Raw genomic sequence first — 13,887 nt, 5'->3', positions numbered from 1 at the left:
GCAAACGGAGGTAGGGACTAAGAGTCTGTTTCCCTGACCTACACGATTGCTGCCGGAAAAGAGGGGGGGGGGGGGGGGGGGGGAGAGAATACGGGGGCAGGGGCTGTTGCTTAGCATTGCTTCCGACTCTACTACAAAGATTGTAGTTATGAGTGGTAGCAGCTGTTTGAGTTGTTGGCGCCGTGGGGCGTGAGCAGGAGCGGGTACTTGTTGTGGCTTGCTGAGCAGCGGGGCTGCTGGAAGGTAGTGGGGGGCGCTTAGACGTAGACTACGGGACGCCCTTGGGCGTGAACAGTAAGGAGCCACAAAAGATTTATAAAAGTTACGTGGACGTCGGGTTTTGGGATCAAGCCCAGAACAACCTGTCCGATGCAACCATCCCTTGCACGAGACACACTGAACAGAGTATGACCGTCCTAAAAAGATTATTTTCCGGCAGATGCAGCAAAACCACCGGGGTCAGGAGACGGACCCGGATTGGATTCGATGCCTTCCCGGAGTAAGAGAATATGGAGCAGTCGTGGTGCAAGGAGCTGCTGGGAGGATGACAATTTGTTGGAGGGACGAAACAAATTAGATGGGGTCACACTGAAATGACAGTCCTTGGTCGGGAAAAATCCCGAGTCGCTCCGGTACATAGAACCCACTGCCTTGGGAAGCGAAATTTCGCGCATAATTTGTATTCATGCACTTAAAAAAAATATGATTTGTTTTAATTTTTGGACTCCAACGTGACTATCGTAAAGTCTGAAGTCCGGATTCAGTGACATGAAAAATTATAGGAATCAGTTAAAACTTTGAATATTTTTAAGCAAACCGTTAAGGCCTCAGCACTTTTACCATCCGAAACTTGGACGAAATATAGGCAGGCAGCTTTTTATAATGTTTATTTGCTTACATGAACGTCAAATAATGGATGCGTTTTCAAATTGGTCGAAATTGTGTTGATCTTAAAATTGGATGAACAATTAGACAGTATACTAATATTTGCTATTCTTTATTTTTTAAGATTTTGAAAGTACTTACATCAAACACTCGTAATCCCTATTTAATATGGGACAATGGCACGCGAGCGCAACTATCTGACTTCTTAGAGACGCAGCGTACAGCTGCTGTAAAAGAAACCTTTGAAGATGTTGCTGAAGTATATGATTTAGTATCAGATTTCGAATATGATGCTAGCAAGTAAGTTTACAAAAATATATTTCAATTTATTAACCATACTCACCAACATCTAATGCACTACAGAAACGAACTACAAATTGGAGGTGTCTACATACGCATATATAATGAAATGCCAACATTCCCAATAACGAAACCTAAACAGTTCATGATTGATTTGCTGGAGTATATGAAGCAAGCATATCACTTCTTGACCACTTCAAGTAGTCGTACGAATACTATTAATACTCTTCCATCAACACATGCTGCTGTGTCTTCAAAAATAGGTCAAGATGGCATATTAACGCCCACACTTGCCCCCAATCATCCACAATTGCACCAACAACCCGTCAGAACGGGAAAAACATTTGATGAAGTGCTAAATGCTTATAATCGCTCGAAAATTCGGAATAAAATCGAGGCGAGTGCATTAGTTGAACAAAAACAAATGCAACAACAATATCGCTACGATTTCGCTAATGATACGTCATTGCAGTCACATGTGATAATGGTGCTGCAAGCTTTAATGGCTGTCATAAAATGCAATGCCGAAGTTGAAATACAATGTATTGGCAGTTTTAATATAATTTTCGGTTTTTTAGCGCATAATTTGTTTCAAGATGTGAGTGCATACTTTTTATGGTCTTTTTTAAATTTTAATGCTAGAATGTAATTAATTGTATTATTAATTATTTTCAGAACACTACCGTTAAGGCAGTAGCACTTGAAGTAGTCGCCTTAGTATCTCGAAATAAAGATTGTGTTTCGGAGATTGCTGCTTGTGAGTTACTGGGCCAATTTTTGGTAGCTCTGAAAGATCCCGATTTACGCAACAGTCAAGTAAAAGTGCTCGAAACTATGTCTGGTCTAATGAATGTACAGGAAATGATAAAGGAAGCGCAAAACAAAGGCGCTGTCATTTATTTGCTAGATATGTTCTGTAATTCGCGTAATCCACAAATACGTGAAATGTGCGCTGAAATAATGGCCAAGATGACGGCGGATAGATTAAGTGGACCGAAGGTATGTATAGGATTTAAAATAAAGAAATTTAAATTGGTCTGAAAAATTAGACAAGCAAGAGTAAGCTTGTAAAATTCAGATGTGGAATACATATGTAGTTGTTTTAGCAGTAGTTTGCCCTGCTAAATCAACACACACATGTATACATGGATCATAGCAGATTAAGCAGCCAATATCAGGTACCTCGTACGTTATAGGTAAAAAAATTACCGCTTAACGCCCTAGCATATTTTTTTTGTTGTAGGATACCGTGTTGCATTTTTCATTATGATAGCAAAAACTGAAAATAATTGGGTGAGCTTTCCCGCTACAGTAGAGCTAACATAATCTAGTCTTATATGTTACTCTTTACACGATGATTTGAGTGTTGCTCTCTTTTTGTTAAGAAGCAACTGTTTAACCTATATTCTTGGTTGGTTATGTTCTTGGAATGAAATGTCTGTGCCTCATCCACATTTGTAAAATTGTATTGATTTTTACACGCTACTCACAGTTTTTTTTTTACTTTATTAAATTATTGTATTTTATTAATATGATAGAAAAAAACTAAAAAGAAGTAAATGAAATAATTATTCTTAAATTTTAAGGAAAAATACTGTTTCCATTATTTGTCGCACTTGACTAAGATATTAGAAAGAAAATTTCTGTTCATAAACGACACTACAGTGCTTCAAAGAACTGCCACGGAGCCAATCAAACCCATTTCGAGTGAATGTAGAGTAAAAAGGCATGATCAAAAGTGCGACCTGCGGGTTAAGGAGCTTAGAATATACCCGCGACATGTATGCCTGTCGTAAGAGGCGACTAAAATACCAAATTGATTCAAGGGATTGTTTAGCGAGACTCTTTCAAGGCGGTTTTGCCAGCTCAATTTAAAGTTTCTCCGACCCAGTTGTTAACCTCACCTACCCGTGGTGAATTCTGCTTCTTTAGCAGCCGAGGCTCTGACGACCCCAATTTCCTCATGGATCTAGGAGCGGTATGGCCTAAAAAGTTTCCTGTATTCATACTAAATCGTTCTCGAGATGGTCGGGCTAGTACCTTAATGGTGCTTGTTATCGGAACGTACCGGATCTGCATTCGGAAAAGGACTATCAACATCGATAACACTCCCCAAAACCTTCGGGGAGTTTCCTTATCGCTACAACAACAACAACATCAATAGTGCGACGTAAGTTCTAAACCGTTGAGTGGATCAAATATACTCAAAGGCACATTTAGAAAGGGGCGCTTTTATCAAACAGAACTGTTGATAAATCGTTTTGATTCACTCAACGGTTACTGAGCATAAATATTTTTCGCTACATTCACTCAACCTTTTTATTCGGCTATATGACACTTGAAATGACCTAACAAATTCAAATTTTAATTTTTTTTTCTGTATCAACCTGTCGCAAACTAAACTGTAGAGCGAGATACCCGAAAGATTTTTTATTTTAGCACATTTATGATTCTGGGCTAAGGATTTGTTCTCGTTAATGTCCTATTTTTTTCTACTCAAATTAGGTACGCATTACAATCTCAAAATTTCTGCCTCCTCTTTTTGTTGATGCAATGGTGGAATCACCACAAACTTCAGTACAATTATTCGAATCAATACACGAACATCCTGAACTGATATGGAATGATAAAACAAGAGGAAATGTCTGTGACGCTGTTGCCGATATATGTGAGAGGTTTGTTAGTACATTCTTTTATTGAAAATAAAATAAATATGTCATATTTTCCGCATGTATCATACAGTTTCTATAAAGCGCAAAAGATCAACGATAAGCAATTGTGGAAGGATCCTGAAATGCTCAAGGATATAGTGTCCAATGAAATTGTAGTTGCTGGCGTGTATTTACGTTTGTTTGTCAGCACTCCAGCATGGACATTACGGAAGCCAAAACAATTTTTGGCAGATTTATTGGATTTTGTTGTGGAACAAATCAGCAAGAGCTCGTCTGAGGTAAATTTCAAATTAAATTTTTCATAATATAAAAATTAAATTTAATATTTTATAAACAGAAAGAGGTTTTGGAGTTATCAACAACTGCGCTAGTTGAGTTATTGCGTTCACAGCCAAATCTTGCCGATGATATACCAGTTTTGGGGCACATACCGAAACTATTTAATTTGCTGTCTGTACAGCCTAAGGGCACATTATCAGTATTACACCAGCTCTCACTATCGGAGGTGACTAATTTCGAAACATTTAGAAAACAAAAGGCAATTCCAATAACTTAATTCTTCTTTACAGTTTTGTGTAAGCGCTGTTTCGCAAACTGAATGCATTCTTCCGCTCAAGAAATGTATGGAGCATCATCGCGATTGCATTGAAAAAGCCTGTGAGACGCTTAGTAGAATTTTCAAACATCAACATGTAAGTTGACTGTGTATAAATGGCGCAACTTTACATATTCCAAAAGCAATGTGATAATGTCAAAATTGGAATTCATTGCAAAATCTAATTTTTCATTGCTAAAAATTATGTTAGCTAGAGCTTTTTGGTCGCTTTAAGTCACGGGTCATTGTTCATAACTGGCAAGGCCGTAAGCTTTTTAAAACGCTTTGTATTTGTTTGTAGATACCTTCTACAAAGAGCCAGTGGGTACTTGTCTCTGAAATTAATATGCCGTTCTCAAATAGAGATACCCTAAACTCGCAGTTGTAGAAAGCAACCTCCCCAGGGAGACGCATGTCACTCAAGCTCAACTTCGATCCGGATACTGTAATAGGTTAAACTCCCACTTATTCAGCACTAACCCTGATATACCCAATGCATGTCATGCTATTAATGTGCCCCCACATGTTATCAACCATCTTTTCAATTGCAATGTGGAACCAACGTCTCTAACACCCTTTACTCGGTGGTCCAACCCCGTTGAAACTACAAGTTTCCTCAGACTTCCACTAGAGGATATTGATTCCAATTTGTGAGTGATCGCACCTTTTGCATTGGGCGAAGCATTTCTCATAAGCCACCTTTTCATAGGGCGGGTCATATATATGTATATAAAAATCAAATTCTGTGTGTCTGTGTGTTCGCTATTGAAACCTATTTCCCACACTTCAATCATCACCAAATTTTGGCTCTAGGTTCCCTCGATCAACAGGTAGGTTTTAGGCTAAAAATAATTTGGATATATAAAAGGGGCGTGGCACCTCCCATACAAATAGAATCTTTGGTACTGCATAACTCTGAAGGTATACTGGCCAGAACATTGAAATTCTGTGAGGAGTTATATGAGGTCAATCCATAACACCACCAAGAAAATGTGGAATTGGGAAAAAGGGGGCATGGCACCTCCCATACAAATGGAATATATCACATCACTGGATGTAGTAATGGTAGGATAATATATATATAACGGTTAAGTCCTAACACCTTCAGTAAAATGTGGAATTGGGAAAAAAGGGCGTGGCACCTTCCCTACAAATGGGATTATTCAGAACTATGGCTGCCGTACACACTTAGGTTATTTAAACACCTGAAGTTTGACTGCATTCTTGAGGTTGGTTGTTATTCATTTTTGACGCTTAGTAGTTAGTAACATTTTGAAATTTCTACTTGTGTTGTTGGCATAAACAAAGGAAAACCTGGAGCAAGTATGAAACAAACCCAATACAAGCACGTTTGCCCAATGATAAGTGCTGCAGTTTTCATTTCGAGCTATCTTCGGCGCGAATCCTATTGAAACCAGAAAAATGACACACATTACGAAATTACTTTATTATGATTACGTGGCTGTTATCGAATAGTACCACTTCAATATTCCAGTAAATTTTTGTTCCTTTTAGTTTGGCCTAATAACAAAAAAAAAATAATTAAAAAAAATTTTGAAGTTAAACGCTTTTATTGAAAACAATACTTACATGAAATAATAATAATACTAAAATCCAGAAAATAATTAGGTAGGTCCTAGGTACTAGTAATCACACTCATCATCAAGCTAGGGCGTTGATCGGACAATTAAATAAAAGCGTAGGGCGCGTGAAATGTCTGAAAATGTGAGGCGTAGCATAACCTGATTAAAGTTCGGTTGGTCTTACTTATGACTATCAATAGAAATTTGACGCGGCCAACGCTTTTATTTAATTGTCTGATCAACGCCCTAGATTGATGAGGAGTGTGATTACTAGTACCTAGGACCTACCTAATTATTTTCTAGCTTATAGTATTATTATTATTTCATGTAAATATTGTTTTCAATAAAACCGTTTAACTTAAAAACATTTTTTTAATTATTTTATTTTCAAGTTTTTAGTCTTTATTTAATTGCCTATTATTTCTGCTTCTATTTAGTTCATTTAGTGACTCATTATTACAAGGACGCTTTCCTGACAATTTGTTACAATCTAAGTCCTCAATACATAATCCTTCCAAAGACTTTACTCGACTCTGCGCCACGTATGCTTGTCCCTCCTCCAACTCCAAAATATTTTGATGTCACTTCTACCGGACGTATATAATATTTGTCCCAAATATGAGCCAAATCGGACATCATAGTTCGCTTTCTATTCATGTATGTATTATGTATTCCAAATATGGACCAAATCGGACCACAAATACGATTTTTTTTGAATATCTCGGTCTTGGCACCACCTAGCGGCGATTTTTTCTCTTATTATTTCATTGTCATCGGGTTTTGAACTATATTCCAAGTTTCAAGCTTATAGCTGATCGCGAAGTTACTTAAATTTCAATTCCAAAATTCGTTCACAACGGCCGTGCATGCGGCCTGTCAAGTCAAGCTAAATAAAACCGTTTAATTAATAATATGTATTGGTTTATGTCCATACTAAATCCGGTAGTTGATGGCAAATTGTTTATACTGTTGTTTAATTATAAAATTTCATTATAGGATTCACTCATAAATCAATCGTTAGAAGTAAATTTGGTGCCCTTTTTATTGGGTCTATTGGATAGTCGTTTAGAGTATGTGGATAATGCATCGGCTGTGAAAGCGCAAATTGTTGCTGCACTCAAGGGTATGACACACAATCTGAATTATGGCGAACGCGTCACACAAATATTACTGAAACATCCGATATGGGCAGAGTACAAAGATCAAAGGCACGATCTCTTTATAACAGATACCAATATAAGAGGATATCTAACGGGTAATTGTGCTGGCACTATTTATGCGAATTATACTTATTTAAAGTAATTATTTCTTGAATGCGCAGGCATCAATCCCACCGCTGGCTATTTGATGCAAGCACCAGCGCAAAGTGTAGATGTACTCACATCACCACCGCCTATCGACCGCGACGATCCATCAGCCCGGCCGGCCATGGATTAGTTAAGATTTAAAGCGTGCTGCAACAATATCTATTTAAATGGTTTAGCATCTGGCAATCAGCACAATTTCAATATTTTTGTATTGAGATAATGATGTACAGTGAAGAGATAGCGCGTGATTCGAAAAAATTAATCAAGCCAAAAAGTGGGAGTTTTTAAAAAAGTTATTTGCCTTTGAATCAAATTTCTAGATATCTAGACATTAAGAGATCAGAGCCGTAAAGCCTTTGTGAAAGTAAATCATTTTTAAGTTCGTATATTTAGCAAAATAGGATTTAAATTTTTATATAACACTCTGGTATACTCTCAAATCTCAGTATAGCGTTTCTGTAACTTTTCTCGATCGATTTTTTTTTACAGAAACGGGTGGCAGATAACAGATTTGAAATCAACTTTGTTAATTATCAAAAAACTTTAAAGTTTCGTTCATTGAGCTACTCTAGATTAATCCTGTTTGAAATATTTTACATAATTGTGTTTAATGACATTTTTTTTTTTTGTTCTGAGTTGCTCTTTTTTTATTTCAGGAGCCTGCTCCACCATTCTGCACCATTTTTTTTATTAGAGCAAATAAAACATTTTAGGTTGTCAAAAAGTTAATTTTAATTTCTATCGGTTGCTTGACAGCGTGCTTCGCCTGCCACACCGTGGGTGCTGAGCCAAGCAACATCAAAAATTTAAAAACAAGTTTTTGCGATTAAAAAAATTTAAAAACTTCAGCAATTCCGTTATAAAATAACTCTGTCCTCTTTGCGAATACTTAAAAGTTTTCTTCTTAATAGCTGACCCGAGATCTGTAAACTTTGTCACCCCTAGTAGCTGAAGACTTGACCTGGAGAGGGCAGGACACGAACAGAGGACGTACTCAAAGGTTTCTTCCTGAAGCTCGCTTCTCCTACATCTGCTGTTACTGACGAGGCTCATGTTATAAGCATGTGACGTAATTTAGTGCACATTTAAGCCAAATCTAATTTGCAACTAGAGTCGAATCGCTTTTGAAATTTTTGCCTGACAAGTACTTAATGAAATGTTTGCTCTGGGTTACACCAGCTGGCTTTATTTGCTTTGCCGTAAGCTACCGATATTTTTTTTTAATTTTTGTTTTTTTTTCAATTTTTTTGGACTTTTCACAGATTGTAAAACTTTTTTCTAATCTCAAAATCACGGTTTTCGAAGTAGGTTAACGTTTCGTTTTTCACAAAAAAAAAAAAAAAAAATAATAAAATAAAAAATTACAAAATAAGATGCAAATTGTAGAACTTGAAAATGATTTTGATTTACCTGCTGATTCGGCTATCTCCATTGGCTAGATATTCGCTTTTCCAAAACTTACCACAGCGCCACCGCACACAGAAATTAGAATGCATCTCATGAGGATATGGTGAAACTATTATTGCACAGTCCGGCATTTATCACGCTCAGTTTATACATTTTTATTTTGGTTTGTAAAGCTGCTCATATCAGGAAACTTTCACCATTAGTGATTGAACTAATTTGAAAAAAAAAAAACCAAAAACAAATTTTCCTTCAACGAAACAGCTGCAGTTGTACTCAGTTTTTGAAATGGTTCAAGTTTCTCCCAAGGTGTGAAGATTTTAAAACTTTTGTTGGCCTCTTTTAGAGATGTTATTCTATACACATTTTGGCAATTTTTTGTATGTATTATTATATTAATACTTGTAAAACTACGTGGATGTAGGGATGAGAAAAGCTTAACAACAAAAAGTAGTTTATATCTTTTCAAATTGAAAATAATTATTATTTCCTTAAATTATGTAGAATATGAATTGTTAATATAATGCTTTTATTTGCACTGAAGGTAGCGTGCAAATGCACATATGTTTAAAATGAAAATACAAAATCTTTATACTGTACTAAATAATTGTGTTAATTTGGGTAATATAGCACTACAACTTGCATGTAAAACAAAATACGCTGTCGGCTGAAAGAGTACGCCCTATATAGAAGTTGTCGAAAAGTGCATTATTTCAGGATTTTAGTCGACTAAAGTTCAGAAACGCTATATCCCTGTAGCCGATATTGTGCTACGAATTTTTGCAGCAAATTCTTAGATAGTGCCATGAAATTTCTAGGTACGGTGTTAATCAGTTACTGAACTAGCGATAGTCGGCACTGGGCGATCTTTTACTCAGCATATCGATTAATGAACTTATACATACACTATTCAACTCCCACAATTTTTAAGCACACTAACAAATACATATACATATTTACTCATACATGGAATTTTTTTATATTTGTAGATTATAATGTTTACAAATAATAATATAGATATACTTATGGATATGTAAGTATATGCGATAGCAATGCATACGCTTACACAAATAAATCTGTATTTAGTTTATACACACACACATATATACATATAATGACATAAATATACTGCATATAAATATATACATAAACACTTACATATATCTAAATTAAAGTGATAATGAAGAGAATACAGTCGTAAATAATAATAAAAAAAAGCTATTTCATTTTCAAATGGTTGCTTAGAATTTTGTGTATCTTAGTTTGCTCTTTAGTGAACTTGCATTTAATTTTTTAATTTAATTAGGTGTTGAACAGCAAACAAAGCGCTAATCTAACATAATCAATTGTTGAGGCAATAGCAGTACCTAATATACGCCAACGCTCTAAATACAGTGCCAAAAAGATATTGTACTTTTCATTGGTTATACGGAATGCATAAAGACGCTGTAGATAGCCAAGAACATCGAGTTTCTCCGGAAAAGTAATGCTGTAATGCCTAAGAAAAAAACAAGTGATATTTATTTTTCTTATTAAATTATATAAATTTAGCGCATGATTAAATAATGGAGACCAAAACTATGTAAGTATGTATTATTTGAAGCAAATATTATGTATCTTAACCTCATCCTATCTTCCAATAACAGGTTTCTCCTGCCCACACGAGTGCATCGTTTTCCGAAAACTTAAAATTGAAATGGTCGAACTTGGCAGTGGATAAAGGAAAAATTTCTATAAGAATTGCAATAGCCAAAAAAGAAAAATTCAGAAGAGGAATAGACAATTTTAACAGAAGCATTTTAGATGCTATTAGAAAATTTGTTTACATATTGGTTTCCTGTTGTGTTAGCAAAAACAAAAATTAAGAAATTCGCCGCCGGCGTGGTGTGCCGGTAGGGTGCTCCGCCTACCACACCGAAGATTCTGGGTTCACGACCCGGGAAAGGTTAGGTTAAAGTGGCTACCGGTGCGAGCACCAGTGCACTTAGGCCCAAAAGGTCCCATTGTGATACCACGTGGATCTGTCCCCTACTCAAACCAACAACTCGATACAGCAAACGTCAGGAGTTTCTTAGGTTCTAACTTAGCCAGATCACAAAGATCGTCAAAGAAGGGATATCCCAGAGATTTATTCCTCTTGTGCCAAAGCGAGGGACAATCGCACAGAAAATGTTTGACTGTTTCTATCTCCTCTTCGTGTTTGCAGCTCCTGCAGTAATCATTATTGGGGGCACCCTGCCGATTGCTATGTGGCCGGTTATAAGTCAAACCACGAGAGATATGCCCCCCTACCAAGAAGAAGGAGACTTGTGCGTCTCGCGTCCCATTCAGGCCACACCAGCTTAGAGTGGTAGCAGGATTCAAGATTGCTCCATCTCACACCCGCTTCCCTAAAGAAAATCCCTTTCAAAATAAGCTTACAGGTAGCGAGCGGCATGCTCAATCCCTTCCAGGACGACGAAAGGGCAAAGCAACATCAAAATTTTAAAAACAAGTTTTTTCAACTAGAAGAATATTTTTCTAAGCGCGATCGCTCTTTGGCAGTGTGTAGGCAACCACTCCGAGTGTATCCTTTCTGCCATGAAGAGGGCTTCAGTGAAAATTCATCTGTCTTGCAGATTCCGTTCGGTCGACATAAAACGTGTAGGAAAAGTTAAAAACGAGCACGACACAAAATGGAAAAGAAGCTCGCTCGGTCTAAAATCCTCGGAGTTATCGCGCCTTTTTTTTAATCAAGAAGTTTAACGCAACATATCGAGAAGAACCCTCATCATTAACAAGTCAATTCAGCTATCCCTAGTTCGCGGTAGCTGACGCCAATTGAGAGCACCAAAACAGTTGAAGTCTTCCTCGACCCCTTCCTCCCAACTCAGTGAAAGTCTCTTCTGTTGCCAAAAACGGGTGCCAATAGGAATACTTTCTGAACCAGTGTTTTTATTCGTTTTACTATCCTAATTACCTCGTATTCTTTACACCTTCTGCAGCAGCGTCGAAAGGGCGCTCCTAGCCTTTCCGCATGCCGTCCGATGAGGCAGTGCCCAGTCAGAACACCTACAAGTGAGGAGATTTTGTACCTGCTTAGGGTGTAGACGTGACGGGATCTCTTAGTATCCTATTTAGACCAGGATTGCTTTGATGTTCTACGCCCCGGGGTTAGTAGCCATCTTTCGTTGGCTTGATTGTAGGTATACTCTTTTAGCATTAGCTTGCAAGTGGCAAAGGCATACCTAGGCGTTCTTTGTCAGGAAGAATCTGTATGGTCATACCCCGCCTAGCAAGTTCGTCTGCAGCGCAGTTTCCCTCTATGTCCCTGTGTCCCGGGGACCCATGTGAGTTGTACGCGGTTCTGTTAGGCCATCTCCTGAAGAGATCGGCGACAGTTTAGTGTCAATTCGGAGTGGAATGAATAGGAACCAAGGGATTTTATTGCCGCTTGGCTATCGCTGAAAATAAAGAACATATTGTAACAAATTTCGGGAAATTCCGCTTATTTGCAACCTTCTGCTAACGTTCGTATCGCTAAACTGTTGAATAAAACACTCCAATATTCTGTATTACAAAACGGTCTTTATTATACTACTTTGAAAATACTTCGCAATTAAACTTCACTTCGCAACTGATAGCGTGTTTAAATCAAACTGATTGCAGTTTACTCAGCTTTCGCTGCTTTTATACTCTTTGCTCAAATGTCTACACATTTCTTCTGCTAAAATTTTCTACTTGGTTACCAGCTATAAGCTACAGATGCACGTTTATAGCCTCTCGCATAGCCATATGCGTATGTGAGAACTATTTCGCTGATGATTGCATACTTTTGTGAGTATCTCTCCGCTGCTTGTATGTACATATGTGTATACATAATGATTGATTTGTTTATGTACATACAAGTGACTGGTTAGTATCGGCTTAGAGATGATAGTATCCCTTAGTGTTGCTAATATTCGTCACAATATGTACTTACTTTTCAAAAATATACTGTACTTCGATGTAGGACCAAATAAATATTACCGCTGGATATATTATGGGTAATAATATTAATATAGCCAAAACGCAGGAGAACAATGCTTTAAGTATCGTTGGAAATGGTAAAGGCTGCAACCATGTATTGACCAAGTTTTCGACAAACGGTTGCTCATAATAAATTATTTTGCTGACCATAGACATCTGCTTCCACTATAAAAATAAAAACAAAAAAAAAGATACACAAATATACACATATATTGGGTATAGTTGACTTCTCGATAGTCGTGTATCAAAACGAATTGCCTACAATACGATTGTTTGAAGGGAACTCTATGGCCAAATCGGGAACGATTTATATGGCCACATTAAACCTTCAGGCCATCCCTCCCTCCCCACCCCCAAGTTCCATGAATCGACGTCGAATGCCTCTGTATTGCGAAATATGTGCATCCAAGATCGGTAGAATAATTTTGTGATGAAAAGCTTCTCAGGAAATATACAGCGATGATACTTTCCTAGCTGCACTCAATGAGCCGGATTGTAATTTCTTGATTTCTGTAAGCCAACGGTGTACCTGGGGCCGAATTGTAAGATACATATGTTCACGAATCAAATACGATCCGAAAGAAAATTACGTGGTACGTCAGTCATATAAGTTAAATGGGATTATAGCATACGATAGCAAACAATTTTCGATTTATAATGAATAAATTGCTGTTTTTAGGACCAAAAGTACGTTGGAACATACTTAAAACACATAACAGATATAAAACGTGTAACTGGTTGTAAAAATACCCAAAAATAATCAATTTGGCGTTAACGTTCAATTACGCGTTAACGTATATCATCATAACGAAAGGAATAAAGTAGCACGGCCACCACGTTTTTACGCGACCAGCCATACGATTTCAGGTTTGCGATAGTTCAACAAAAACTGATTGCATCATGCTGAATAGTTGGGTCCCCTTAAGGAACAGTTTGAAAAAAAAAATATTTTTGTGCCGAACAGGGTATACATATGAAAATTTTTTTAGTAGGTCATGAAAAAAAAATTTTTTTTTTTTCAAAAACTGTTATCGCCAACGTTTTTAGCTAACATTTTTGGGTCGAACATGGTATACATATGAACATTTTTTGGTAGGTCATGAAAATTATTATTTTTTGGGTATGCGTAGTGG

General features: G+C 37.1%; 2 protein-coding genes across 3 annotated transcripts in view; one reads left to right on the top strand and one right to left on the bottom strand.

Moving 5' to 3' along the window:
* The window catches only part of Rme-8 (receptor mediated endocytosis 8), a 73,706-nt gene extending 63,217 nt beyond the window's left edge, over nt 1-10,489 (top strand). For both annotated transcript variants that reach the window (XM_067776238.1, XM_067776237.1), the window contains exons 20-29: nt 1,010-1,185; nt 1,249-1,783; nt 1,861-2,184; nt 3,691-3,860; nt 3,928-4,135; nt 4,195-4,362; nt 4,427-4,549; nt 7,032-7,290; nt 7,357-10,328; nt 10,393-10,489. In XM_067776238.1, coding sequence (XP_067632339.1) covers nt 1,010-1,185; nt 1,249-1,783; nt 1,861-2,184; nt 3,691-3,860; nt 3,928-4,135; nt 4,195-4,362; nt 4,427-4,549; nt 7,032-7,290; nt 7,357-7,472 — 2,079 coding nt within the window. In that variant the 3' untranslated portion in view covers nt 7,473-10,328; nt 10,393-10,489. The remainder of the gene's footprint in view (nt 1-1,009; nt 1,186-1,248; nt 1,784-1,860; nt 2,185-3,690; nt 3,861-3,927; nt 4,136-4,194; nt 4,363-4,426; nt 4,550-7,031; nt 7,291-7,356; nt 10,329-10,392) is intronic.
* On the bottom strand, nt 9,823-13,066 carry LOC137245489 (uncharacterized). Its single transcript, XM_067776239.1, has 2 exons — nt 12,708-13,066; nt 9,823-10,244 (listed from the first exon to the last, which is right to left on the bottom strand). Exons 1-2 carry the CDS (start codon nt 12,908-12,910, stop codon nt 10,049-10,051), a joined length of 399 nt encoding a protein of 132 aa, XP_067632340.1. The 5' UTR covers nt 12,911-13,066; the 3' UTR covers nt 9,823-10,048.
* Between the last annotated feature and the right edge of the window lie 821 nt (nt 13,067-13,887).

The sequence above is a fragment of the Eurosta solidaginis genome, chromosome 3, assembly GCF_040869045.1.
Source record: "Eurosta solidaginis isolate ZX-2024a chromosome 3, ASM4086904v1, whole genome shotgun sequence".
In the NCBI taxonomy this organism is placed as follows: domain Eukaryota; kingdom Metazoa; phylum Arthropoda; class Insecta; order Diptera; family Tephritidae; genus Eurosta; species Eurosta solidaginis.
This window is presented reverse-complemented; position numbering and strand designations above follow the sequence as displayed.